The 13,906-nt window shown below is 38.7% G+C and overlaps 1 protein-coding gene across 4 annotated transcripts in view; it reads right to left on the bottom strand.

The window, feature by feature from the left end:
• The window catches only part of NNT (nicotinamide nucleotide transhydrogenase), a 43,072-nt gene extending 29,246 nt beyond the window's left edge, over positions 1–13,826 (bottom strand). Inside the window, exons 1-9 of one of the 4 annotated variants that reach the window (XM_032676857.1) lie at positions 12,825–12,943; positions 10,552–12,739; positions 8,394–8,523; positions 5,974–6,203; positions 4,639–4,856; positions 3,155–3,242; positions 2,458–2,546; positions 1,191–1,378; positions 339–472 (exon numbers count right to left, since the gene is read on the bottom strand). In XM_032676857.1, coding sequence (XP_032532748.1) covers positions 339–472; positions 1,191–1,378; positions 2,458–2,546; positions 3,155–3,242; positions 4,639–4,856; positions 5,974–6,203; positions 8,394–8,403 — 957 coding nt within the window. In that variant the 5' untranslated portion in view covers positions 8,404–8,523; positions 10,552–12,739; positions 12,825–12,943. Of the gene's footprint in view, positions 1–338; positions 473–1,190; positions 1,379–2,457; positions 2,547–3,154; positions 3,243–4,638; positions 4,857–5,973; positions 6,204–8,393; positions 8,524–10,551; positions 12,740–12,824; positions 13,023–13,688 lie in introns of those variants that run through there. The other 3 variants (XM_032676855.1, XM_032676856.1, XM_032676858.1) reach the window with 3 other exon arrangements.
• Between the last annotated feature and the right edge of the window lie 80 nt (positions 13,827–13,906).

Raw genomic sequence — 13,906 nt, 5'->3', positions numbered from 1 at the left:
CGTGGGAGGTGATAAGCAAGTCAAAGAACCTATTTCTACTACTATCTCTTTTAGGTCAAACCACACCTTCAGCTCAGCAGAGACAAACCACTGGACTTGCAAGTCTAAGTAGCAAGAATTCCATAACATCCATTAACAAGCAAATTAACACAAAACAAAGGTATTTGTTTCTTTAAAAGTATTCAAATTCATATACATGTTACAGCGACCAAATGCAAATGTAAAGGATTCCTTCAGCCCAAAACAGCAAAATCAGCTACTCATTTTCAGGATCCAGTTTACAAAACACAATGTGAGTTCAGGCCAACTGAGAATGAACTGCAGATTAAAATGCTTACCTTATGAACATACATTTCTCCAGGCTTTGTAGTCTCAATATTTCCCCCTGCTTCTGCAGCTAAATCCACAACAACGGAACCCTCCTTCATTGATTCAATCATGTCTTTCTTAAACAAGATAGGAGCTTTTTTACCTGACAAAACACAGCGAGTTAAAAACAAAATACAGCTTTTTATCTGTTGAGCTCAGGAGATTACTTCTCACTTCTACCTATATTACTTTTGTAAGCAAAATTTTCAAGTAATCGGTAGCTAGGATAAAATATCACAGAACGTTTGTTAAGACAGAGAGAAGAAATGCTAGAACATCCTGCTCCAAAGCATATAAAAAAGTTATGCGTGGGCAGTCTACCAAAGATGGTAGCAAGTCCAATTTTGTCAGCAAACTGACAACATCCAAGCTTACAATTCAAGTCATAACCAAAAAAAAGCCTCATCATAAGTTATTGAAATATAGATACTGCGCAATACAAAACTGAAATATAAGCTCTACCTTAGTACATCTCAATTGCAAAGACAGTACCATTTCAATCAGACTTGTTTTAGTGCACAAGTTGTAGAGCAGAAGTAGCAGTGATGCAGTAGGTATGCAAGAGAATTATATATTCTTACTTTATTACTATCTACTCCTTTAACAAGAAAAACATGACGGTATTGAGCCAAAGACCGATACTTTATGAAAACAGAAGTTTTTAAAGGAGGCACACACTTTAAAACCGCGCATTTATCACAGAAGGGTGGAAGTTAATGCTCACACAGACAAAATTCACTAACCCTGCCGGTGCAGCTCCAAAATATGCCAACTTACTTACTTAGATAAATAAAAATTAGCATTTTACACATAAAACATACCTGGAATCAGTGCTGTAGTGATGATAATATCAACATCTTGGCACTGTTTGGCAAAGAGTTTCATTTCAGCTTCAATAAATTCTTTGGACATCTCTTTAGCATAACCACCTTGTCCCTCTCCAGACTCCTTTAAGTCTACTTCCAAAGGCTCAGCACCAAGAGACTTGAACTGTTCCAAAGCTGCAGCTCTGGAAAAAGAAAATTGTAGAAGAGGAAGCCACCACTTTAAAAATACACCATGACTTTACCAGTGTTTTCAGTAGCAGTCTTCAGACAAGAGATACAAAACTTATTCCAAGATTGAGGAGAATATAACTAAAGTCCTCAACTTTCTGTATTTAGTGAAAAGAGTAATTGCATTACAAAATTTAGGTTGCAGACAGACTTGGATAAGGAATGAAGGCAGCCTACAGTTTCCTGTATAGTCAGCAGAGTCACTCCAAGAAAAGCCTCAAAAGAGAAGATTTAACTGATGCCCAGCTCTGCACACACATTTCTTCTGCCATGACTAGGTAAATCCACAGCCCAAACTTAAGTGTCTAACATGGGTGATAAATACACAACCTGTGGTGCTGTCTTTAAACTGTGAAATGGGAAGTAAGTCTAGTAAGTCTTATTTTCACAGGGAAAATTGCTGGAGTGGGGATGTTTGGAGCTGGGTTTTTTAATAGTTATTCTGTAATTTATTTTGAATCACATGACATCACAGTAAATATTGAGAATAAATATCAGTGTTATGTGAATATTCACAACACAGAGAACTTGGCAGAAACGTTCTTGCATCTCAAGATAAAAGTATACAGGGTGCTCAAGTAGGGAATTTAAAAGATCTGAAAAGTTTTAGACTGCTTTTGACCACGCTTTTATGAAAAATAACCTCTTTCCAGTTTCTTTTAAGATGTATGCAGATTTTCTAAGAAACCAGAGTGTTTTTTCTCATATTGCACATCATAAATCTGGAGACATATTAATTTTCATTCTTTCATATTAGATATAGCTAAGTAGCACTAGATGCCACTTCTACATAAAGCATATAAGTACAAAATTTTAATGCAAATACTGTATTAAGCATGTAAAAATTTGATACAAGGCCGTTTAACAGAAAAGAACTAATCAAGTTTGCAGTCTCTGCAGCTATAAAAAGAAAAATATTTTTGCTCTCTAATTTTCCTAGTCTGTTGCTCTAAAAAATGGCAGTACAATTTCACTGCAATACAAACAACTTAAAAGTAGTCTCGGATTGTTATTACTGTTTTCTTACACCTACCTAGTATCAAATCCACGAACCACCGCACCCATCGATTTCGCTGCTCCTGCAGAAGCCAGGCCAGCAACTCCTCCTCCGATGATCAAAACCTAGAATGATAAATCTCATTAAGCAGCCATTTAAACAAGATACCTCAGGACACAGAAAACAAAATTACTTTGGCAAAACTGCCCCATAAACTAACAGTTTAAAAGCTGTAACTCCTAATTTCACATATCTAAAAGCCAACTCATCTGTGGCTAATAGTCTATGTAAGTAAGTAGCAGTTTTCTCCTTGATTTATCTTCCTTTTTTATTTCCTTCTCTAATTCTACTTGCATTTCTCTTCAACCCAGTTCACCTGTAATTCCAATTAAGTAAACCTTTCCACTGCACCCTTCAATGCCCCAGAAATCCCAATATCTCTGACTTCTCTTAACTGTTTTCTTTCCCCATTTTGAAAAAAAAATAAATCCACCTACACACGGCTGGTCTGATGTTTAAAACTAAGCAAACTTAAGTAAAACTGAAACTGCTCTATCATTCCCAAAACAAGGTGACTACAGATGTGAACAAAAAATGGTGTGAGAATAACTACAGTAGTTTCTAAAGTCTCTAAAACTAACCCCAAGGCAGAAAAACAAATAACACAGTTTCAGCAATGGTTACCTAAGCTCAGGAACTCATATTCCTTTGCCATGTGTTTAATTGCACATACCTTTGCTGGAGGAACTTTACCAGCAGCTGTGATTTGACCTGTGAAAAATCGACCAAAGTGATTTGCTGCCAGTACCACAGCCTTGTAACTGTCAATTAAGGATGAACATATATTAGTATTCTCCCAAGGTTCAGTAAAATTCCATTCATGACATCAATCAAAAGGATGAACATTTGACCATAGCATGTGTAGAATATCTTAATATTTTACTATTGAGCACAAGTTTAATAGTCTTTCTTCATATTTCTTGCCTTTTTTTTTTTTTTTAAATCATTGAATGCATTTTCAGACATAATTTTTGGACTGCAGGATACTGGATGTCCACAACTATTCACTCTTCCAAATAAAATTTTACCCAAAAAATGCATGCCTAATTCGCCAAAAGTTAACTTTCTGGTCTTTGAAACTACCTTCAAAGGCTGTAACCTGAGGCCTGTTACGGAAGGAAACAACAAATAAGTAATTGCAAAACCCTGAGTAATTCTGCAGTAAGCTCACCTAGAGCAAGCACACATTCAAAAAAGATATTCTAACCCTAACTTTGCAAAGCCATATGACTTAGGACAAATAGCATAACCTTGTTACTTCATTTGCCCCATCCAAGAATGGGTGGTTGGACACCAAGTTAACCCCAGAGCAACTATCTGAAAACGAAGATTAATATGTAATTTTGTCTTTTCTTAACAACAGTGCACGTTTTCTTGCACTTTTACTAACAGTGTTGTGGTTCAACAGTCCCGTTCCAGTTTTTTTCCTGTCTCTAGAACAGGCTTATGGAGGTCTGTATGCCACAAAATTAGTTCACCTTTGGAATACAGCTTGCAGATTTTATACCTTTAAATACATTATGAATGTCTGTATTTTAATAAAATTACACCAAATGAAAACTGAAAGAAGTCATTAAACATGTATGTGGATGTATACTGCTTGTGTGCACAAAATCTGGAAGACTTCTCAAAGGCTTATTATGCCTCACAGACATCATCAAAGTTAAAAAAAAAGAAAGCCAGCTTGACAACAATATTTTAAATCACTGCAATACCTAAATGTTAGTTGCAAAGCATGAGGATATGGGACAGTATTTGATCTTTTGTTTGTATCTGCCATGGCAACTGCATTCATACTGAGTGTTGTTTGGGTTAGTTAGCTCCTCTCAACATCAGATCCTTCCAACCTGTGTTCAAGATGACTTAATGATATCTTAACTGCTCTGACCCAGTTCAGATCAAAGAGACACTATACAAAAAAGTCAGGGAATTAGAATTGCCTCCAGTTTGTTTATTTTTTTTTTTTAAACTTTTGTTCTCATCTGCTGTAAAGCTGACCATAAGAAACTTCTGCAGTTTGGCACCTCCAAGAGCACCATCCTCCTTGAAACTACTGCATTAAAACAGAGATGTAGAATTGTTTTAGATATACCTAATATCAAAGCACATGATTTTTAATCCAGCTATACTTAGTGAAATTGAAAAAAAAAATCATACCCAGCAATGTTGGCCATGGAGCTAAGTGCATCATATCCCTGAGCAATGGTGACCCGTGGAACCTGATCCATAGCCAAGACAGTAGCTTTTTTTTCTGCTAGTTTTTTCAGGAGGTCTGGATTTTGTGCCGGGTAGACAAAACTAATCAGGGTCGCCGCCGTCTTAAAAAGATCTGCCTCATGCACACCTAGAGCCGAGTTGTATATAGGAGCCCTCACCTGAAGGAGGACAGAAGTTTCTAAGTCAATCACAGGAAAGAAATCAGAACACACTCCACTTCCTTGCTCCCAGCTTGCAGTCTGGCTATTCCCATTCACAAAGCACAGAAGGAAGCACATATATCAAAGGCTGTTTATACAACTGAACTGAGTAACTGCCCTTCTTAATTGCAGTGTACATATTGGAATTAGTTCTAGGTGGACTGGTGACAGGGCAGTAGTTGTCAGCACACACCTTCAGAAAGATCTGATGGCTTTTAACCAGCAGCCACCGCCTTTTCTAACAGACAGCTACCCTCAAAACTACCATTTTTAAGCAAAATGGTTACTCAACACATATGCCAATTAAGTTCTACAGGCTAAGAATCACTAATTAGGTGGCAAGGCATGACTACATACAGGGAATTTCAAGCCAGATATCCAGATAGTAATCTCCACCTATGTTCACTTAAGTTTCTCATTTTTCTTCAAAGAGAAACCTCCTTAAAAGGGTTGTTCACAAAGCAGCTCACAGAAATTCTGCCTTCAATCCTGATGTGTAACTTCAAATAGAGCAACTACAGGAAGCCTCAACATTAAGGTGTTTTTGGTTTTTTCCTTCAGGACTCTGCACAATCTAAAACCTCTCAAGTAACTTCGCTTTTAGTAGTTTTCCCAAATTAGCTATAACTCATCTAGTGACAAATACTTTTGAAACACACTGAGTTGTGGAACTGAAAAAGTTAGAAACTTGTGTCTTCAAAATTCCAAACAACTATCTAAAGAGAAACTTGAGTTATGTGTTACTAAATTTGGAGAAAAGGTTTCTTAGAGCAGGGATTTCACCTGATTAGACTCCGCTCTAGAATACCTCACTCTAGAAAACACAAGTAAAGAGTAGCTAAAAAATCTGCTAAGAAATTATCCCCAATTTCTTCAACACCATCATTTACTAGTTTTTTTAATGTAGATGCACACCTGAGCTACTTAAAAAAAAATACCAAAATTGAGTCAGGACTCAGAAGAGAAAATACTAAAGGACCTTACTTACTGAACTTTTAGCAGACTATTACAAAAAAATAACCTATAAGTTTCTGCTAAAAGAATGTAATAGGAAATGCATTAATAAAGCAATTACTTTCACAATCAAATCCGAAGCCAGGACTTCCTTGGTCCCCTGGATCTTTGCTCCAACTTCTCTGTAATGGTCATCAGAAAATTTGGAGGCTTCTCCAGCACCAGATTCCACCACAACACTGAAGCCTTGTTTAACCAAGGCTTGAACTCCAGCTGGTGAAAGAGCCACTCTCTTCTCATTCTCAAATATCTCCTTGGGGACACCAACAGTCAACTGTTTATAAGGAATTCCTGTAAGAGTGGTAGATAAGACAGCATTAATTGTACTAGAATAACTAATCGATATTAAGGGCACTCTTCAATGTTGTACAGACACATGCAGACATGTCACAGTTAGCAATTCTCCCTCCTAAGGGAAGAGGAAGCAGAATGCTATTTTCTAGGAATGTAGTTCACACTTCCTTAAATTGCATCATCTTCCTAGAGATCCTTGTTCCCTCAGCAATCAGCAGGTCAGCACAATCAGCCACACAAGCAGCAACAAGTGTTTGATGCAGTTCATACCCATCAGACTTTACACAGTTCTGATTGTATAACTGGCATTCAGATTTACACAATACCTGGTGTTCTGCTGATAAAACATTCTACCTTAGGCAAGGATTTAAATCCGTCTCTAGCCACTTCCACTTTATTGTGAAGAAATAAACAAATGAGTTTGAGCAGTGAAACTACATCTTAACTGAACATGTTTTTAGTGTCTATCAAATTACAGTTGTCCCAAATCACTATTAACAAATGTAACATACATACCATAAAGTACATTCAAAGGCACAGTTACATCAGTGAGGTACTCTAAAAGTTGCCACAGAAATGAAAAATGTGAATTCAGAAGCAGTTGAAGAATAATGAAGAATATCCATCTACTAGCTTCTTCAACAGTACTTCTCTTCAATATTATCTCCTTGTCTTGTTCAAAGCTCCACTAACTAACACTGGGAAAACTGCTGAAGCCAAAATTTATCAGTTTTAGCTGACATTTTCAAATTACAAACACCTAAATTTGTTTATGTACAATTTCTGGGGTTCCAGTCTAATATCTGGGAGTTAAATTTCTCTGATCCAAACAAGTGTTTAAATATATTATTTATCAATACACAGGCTCAAGCAGAGTAACCATATATCAAACTACCACACTGCTTCAATTATACCAACAGCATGCAGCCCATCACAGGATCAATCCTATATCAGCTTTCACTGACAGCTATCCAGAACTTAAACCTGGATTGTGACATGACTACGCAAGACATTTATTTATACCACATATATATTAATGAAATATAACTTGAGCTGTCTAAGCAGTCACTCATATTAATGATCAAGCAACAACAACAACAAAACCCACCAAACAAAAAAACCTCAAACCAAAAGGAGAGAAGGCGGATAAAAGGCTCGTTTTAAGTTACAAATCTGCTTTTAAATTGTCCATGTACGTATTGTGCTATGAAAATTTGTACCAGACAAGGAGTATTTTAGGAAGGCCTCCTTTCCACTTTCAGACAGAAACAAGCAAAAAATAAGAACTTTGAGGAACTAGGTTTACATTTAAAAATATTAAAATAGTTTTTCCATTACATAAAACTTGGGACTATAAAGTAATTAAAGTTGAAAATCTGAAAATATTTTAATTAAAACTTTCAAGATAAGCTTATAATGTTCTGAAAATACAGTACGGAATTGCTAAGAACTGGTACTTGAGTACCTACCTATACTTCTCAGTCTACTAACTCATTAAAAAAAAAAATTGAACACATCCAACAAGAAGACAGAATGAAAAATCACCAGACAAAGAAGTGCATTATTTCTAATTGCTGTGCCAGGGGAGGTTTTGTTGAGCTAGGGGAGGTGCAGGTTGGACATCAGGAAGAATTTCTTCACTGAAAGGTTGGTTAAGTGCTGGAATGGGCTCCCCAGATATGTGGTCGAGTCACCATCCCTGGAAGTGTTCAAGAAATGACTGGACATGGAACTCAGTGTTATGGTTTAGTTAACAAGGTGGTGTTTGTCCAGAGGTTGGGCTCGACCTTGGAGGTCTTTACCAACCTTAATGATTCTATGATTCTAGTTACTTTTATTTTTTTTTAAATTTTACCTTTGTCCTTGAAATTTAACTAAAAAATTAGTAACAAATAGTTTGAAGAAAGAAGTGTTTTGATATTTTATATGTTGGAGAACATTTAAAATGTTTTAACTACAAGACAAAAACTAAATTCAGAAAAATATATGTTAAAAGAACATAAAGTCACAACAGGAGCGACAATGCACATCTAAAACAACAGACCCACAAAGCTAACAGTGCTTTGCAATTATTTGCTTCATCAGCAGCCACTACATCTAAACATAATCGTGCAACTCAGGCCACACCCACCACAGCAGCACTAACCACTTGTCAGCTGTGGTAACTGCTGCTGTCACTCAAATTACCCTTTGTCATTTGAAGGCACCTTTCTCCTCATCTCTTCTAATTACTACACAATAAAGTCCTGCTTCTGATTTTCACTAAATCATCTCGGTGGAAATGAACTTTCTTGTCTTTCAGAAGCAGGAATGAAACCTAGAAGATTGAAATTTATTAGGAAAACAAAGACCAATCGTAATTTCAGAAAGAAAGTAGCTGCGGGGTAGGATAAAAGGCAAAAAACCTTTTTAAGAAGCAGTGAGAAAAATTAAGAACTAGAGTTCTATCTCTTCCCTTTCTCCTTTTGTAAGTTTTTGTAGCACCAAAATGCTGAGAGGGGGAACGGAAGTCTGAGAGGGGAAAGGGAAGGGGAAGAGGGGAGGAGGGGGGGAAGACTGGGGAAGAGTTAAGGCTGGGGGGAAGGGGAAGGATGGGAGAGAAGGAATAAATTATAGCATACGGGGAATAGAAAGATGACTGCAAATTTAAACACAGACACAACTAAAGCTTTTATTTTCTCAAGTAAAAAAATTAATCTTTTTTAATGAAATGACAATAGATACTTCTGATTTCTTCTTCTTCACTTGTTTTTTTGAGGAGTACCAGAATAGAAGAGTAAATGGCTAGGAGGAATAGCACAGGACTATGCACTTGCTAGACACCAAATGCATTTCCTCATTTCTCACTTCTTTCTTCCGCATTGTTACATCTTGCACGCAATAAAAATAGGTACAACTTTTTCAGATAGAAAGTATTAGCACCTTATTCAGTAAGGAGAATGATCAGAAACCAATACTGAGAACTATTCCTTCCTACAACGCTTTGGTAAGACAAAACATACGAGTCTCTCCCCTTCTTTTCTCCTCTGTGCCACTACCAAACTTAAAGCAACCAGTAAATACAGAAGAAAATGAACACATAAGCAAACAGATGTCAGTTTGCCAGCCTTTAGCTAGAGCAGGTATAGGACATTTTTCAAGTAGATTACCCTGACCTTTCACATCATTCACCACCAAAATGGAGCAGATGTTTACAAGTGAAAAAGATCTATGTTAAAACTTCAGACAAGGTTTTGGGAGAAAAGGGTTAAAAAGGCGAAGACTGGCAAGGAGGACTGTAAATCACTCAAGTGACCTTGCAGCTGGAAATAACTCTTGGTAAGGCCTGTGTAAACAGCAGGCTGGTGATGATTTACTGGTGCCTGTGCCTCCACTTGTGTTTCTGCGCCACAAGTTTGTGGCTGTCCCGGCTGCCTGTCTGTGCCGACACATACAACAGGGTATGATGGACAACATGTTTGGAAGCAGCTATACAATGAACAGAGATTTGGTTTGTTGAGCTCAGCAACTTCATTAAAGTCACTAGTTTGAAAGGTTGAAATCTAGGATCATAAACTCAGGATCTTGATTTAAGTTTTTATTTTGAAGAAGTGCATCTGCTATCCTTGCCATGGGTTCAAAATTGCATGAGACTGTGAAGCTTTCAAGTTGCCTTTCTAACCCTTCATGTCAGACAAACTCTCTATGAACTGCTTTGAGTATGTTTTAGTGACTTACTGCTTTATGACATCAAGAACATTTTCCAAATACTGAATGATATACACATACTTGGAGCACCTCTTTGAGTCACATTAAGGTTTTTAATAAATTGTTCATGGGAGTAGCAGATACACAGTACTTTTTTGATACAAAAAAATCAACACCAATACAATTATGCCACTATCAGAAGTAGAATCATTCACAGGTCTTAGAAAGGAATATACACTCCAATGAAATGCTTAGTATGGTTTATACATAGACTAGAATTTAGAAAAACTAGTAAGAAGTCACTATTTCTCATCCCCTTACCATAATCTTGACTGTGTACTGAGGACAAGTATGTCCTTACTTCAAGTAAACAAAACTATGAAAGTCATCTTCTCCATGTAACTTCCATCTACAAGAATATTAAAGAAGATTCTAACTTAAAACTATAGCGAAAAAATATAGTTTTTTTAACCTCCTTAACGTGATTTTGGGAAGTAGCCTGCAGCAAAATAGTATCAACAAATACTAGAGACTAACTTAGAGGAAAGACAAAGGAGAAGTTTTGACTATATGCCACATGTTCTGCGATGGAAGAACAGGATACGTAACCTGCCTATTTGTTATGTTACTCTAATAACCTTTAAACAAACCATCTCACCTGTTCTGAAGATGAGGACATATTCCGAAGAACACCAATATGATGTTGGCAAAAGGAGAAAAAAAATGATACAAAAGATTAAAAAAACACCTGGTCCCTCCTGTTACAGAAGCAAGGAATTACAAACTGCCTGTTTCTGAAACATCTAGTACTACTGACTATTTGAGACAGGCTACAGGAATACGTGTTTAATCCTATATGAAAATTCATGTTTCTAATAAACAAGTAGCAGCAAAATAAATAGCAATAAGAAAGTTATCCATCCCCCAAGTTTACTTTTCAGATGACTCCAAATCTCTTCACCCCTCAAGCAGCTGTTACTCTTGTACATAACATAGCCTGGATGGAATGAAACCTAACCTGAGAGAAGGAAAGCAATATAAGAAGAATTACTGTGACACTGGTCTTTTCAGAAAACTTAGTGTTACAGTGATTTTACCAAGTGTTACTACAATCACAGGTAATTTCTGAAAGAATAAAATATAGTTATTTTGTATGCTGTTACATTTTGATTCAAAAGCACTTAAAAAGCAAAAATAAGCAGTAGGACTGCTACTAATATGTCATTCAATTGCTGTTTCATCCTTGATTTGTCCTCTACTGAATAACAAATCACATGTTGCCAAAATGAACTATACGAACAGCTTAATTATCAACCAAAAGACTACCAAACCTGCAATTCTCCATATTAAACAACTGCATTTCATGAATACTACTAATCCTTGAATAAAGGCTTCCACACAACAGATGTGAAGGGGCAGCACCGAATGTTAAACACATGATACTAATCAGAATTCTCCATCCTTCTAGAAAAGTTTTTCAAAAGTGATTTTTAAAAACAAGAAAACGTACACACAGAGTAGCACATCAATTTCAGTAAAACTGAAGAGATTCTTCAGTTTCATGATCAAATTTGTGGTCAAACTAAAAAGATTGATTCCAAACTCAAACAACAACAAGGGCACTTACCTGGGACATTCAGTTTCCTAAGTGTCAGTTTAGACTCCCAACCAAGGGATGTAAAAACTGACAGATGTTTCTCTCATTCAGATATTTAATACAGAAAAAAAAATTTGGAGCATCACAAATCTATCAGAGCAAATAAATTCAGGTTTCACTGTGCCACTATGGTAAAAGGCCACATGACACAGATTATCAGGAGCCCTCACTCCTGACATTTCTTCAGAAGTTCCAAAGTCTTCAGTCACCAAGTTGAAAGGACCACAAAATGTACCACTTAATGTAAGTATTCCCAGAAGTTCTATGCAACACAGGCTTCTCAGTTATACATGCTAATTTTGTGTCCAGTGTTTTCACAGCCAGACACTTCTGCTCCCAAACAGCACTACTTTTCTAGTACTCTAAAGTATCTAATGCAGTTACCTACTGTCTACATTTGGAAGAACCAAGCATCATGTATGCAATTAGTTCAACTCTGCACACTAATCAGTTGCAGCCTAAGACCCTAGATCTGCACTGAAGCAAGGTCTTTAAATTCCAAGGGAAGCATGACCCATGCAGGATGACTGAGCAAAATAATGCATTAAACCTGCATTATGTATTCTCCAGTCCTCCAACTGTAAGGCTATGTACAGCATAGAACAGAGGAAAAAAAGTCAGTTCTGATCTTCATACACCAGGCTCATATCAGAAACTGGAAACAAGGATGGCCCCTTTCACACTTCTTTTTTCATTGAAAATACCTGAACTGGTCCATTATCTGCTAAAATGGAAGTAGTGCAAATATACTAGCAAACCCTACACATGAAGATGCAGATCAAAAGTTTTTCAGAGTGGTACAACGTAAGAGTTTCCTGAACAAAGCTAACAGATTTTTTTGGATGGGATAATTATATCTACATATAGTCCTGCTTGCAAGGTGCTCTCTTTGTGAGGTCTGTATTTTTTCTCACGTGCACACAAAAAGCTGGTCTAACAAAACTCCTGGGGAACTCGAGGCTTTTAACTAAGAAAAGTATTTGTTTAAATACTTCTCTCAAGCAAGGGAAGTGTTAACAGGAGCTTGGACCCCCTAGCAATAAAAACTATTTGGATTCCAAGTACTTTTAATAAACACAAACACCTTCTGTGTAAGCCCTATAAAACCAGTCTAAAAATGTGCTGCAACTGATTCAAGTATGCTGCTGCCATGATTTCTATTTTAAGTGTTTTCTGTACTAATTCAGATCTGAAAGAGAAAAAAAAAAAAGAAGAAACAATTTATATTCATGTTTTAAAATAATAGATTATTTACAACAGTTTAATCAGTTTACCTGGCTTTGGAGCTGCCTGAGACCTGAACATCTGGTGGGTTCTAAACATGCGCAGACACGACATCTTTGCAGAATGTGCGTTTGGTGGTAACACATTGCCAAAAACAGGAGCTGAGCACTCACGGACAGCAACACGCAGGAGGCTCGCCATTGCTCCCAGACCTCACAGCAAATTCCTTGCCACGTATGGAATCCCTGTGGCGCACGCAAAAACAAGGCAAAAGCTATTAATGGCCCTGGACAGAAGGTATGTAAACGCAGCAGGTTTAAGGCCAGCTCACTGCCAGTAGCCACGACACAATCATTTCTTCCCACCTTTATCTTTCTGGCTAGAAAACAAAATCAAATTTTTGTAAGACACCTATCAGATCAAGGTTAGTGGCCTGGAGATGGCATTTCTGTGACTCCAGGCTGTTTTCTCTTTGCACCGTTACCCTAAAAGAGGAACTGTGACACACGTGAAAACCCGCCGCGCCCCAAGGAACCAAACGAACGCCTCCAATCTCTGCCAGAGCTCCCGCAGAGAGTTACCGGGGGTAGGACAGAGCAGGGCACGCACTCCGGGCGGGGTACGCCGGGCAGGGGAGCCGGGAACGGGCTTCTCGCCCGGAGCCTCGCCAAGCGCCCGCGGAGCGGCCCCTCCCCGCTATTTATAGTCCGCGGTCACCGAGTGACCTTGGGCAGGCGGCTCGTCCTCTGCCGTGCACCGTGCCCTGCCCAGGGGGCCGCCCGCAGCCGCCACATCCCGCTTCCCGCCCGGCAGCGCTCCCGGGGGCCCCCTTCCCGCGCCACTTGCCTGCTCCGCGCATCCTCCCTCCCCCCCTCCCTTCCCTCGAGAACGGGATACCGCAGCCTCTCCCTCACCAGCGGCCAGTCTCCGTCCGCCCCACACGACGCCGCGCACCGGCCCTGCCCGCGGCCCCGCGGGCGCCCCTCACGACACCACTCACCAGCCCCGCGGAGCCGCCGCCGAGGGTCTGACCGACCTTGGGGCGGGACGGGGGCGGGTCTGCGCCCGCCAACCCGGAAGGACTGAGGGGAGTGCGGGGGGTCGGGACGGGCGCGTCACGCGGCGTGTGAGG

This window comes from Chiroxiphia lanceolata, chromosome Z (assembly GCF_009829145.1).
Source record: "Chiroxiphia lanceolata isolate bChiLan1 chromosome Z, bChiLan1.pri, whole genome shotgun sequence".
Classification (NCBI taxonomy): Eukaryota; Metazoa; Chordata; class Aves; order Passeriformes; family Pipridae; genus Chiroxiphia; species Chiroxiphia lanceolata.
This window is presented reverse-complemented; position numbering and strand designations above follow the sequence as displayed.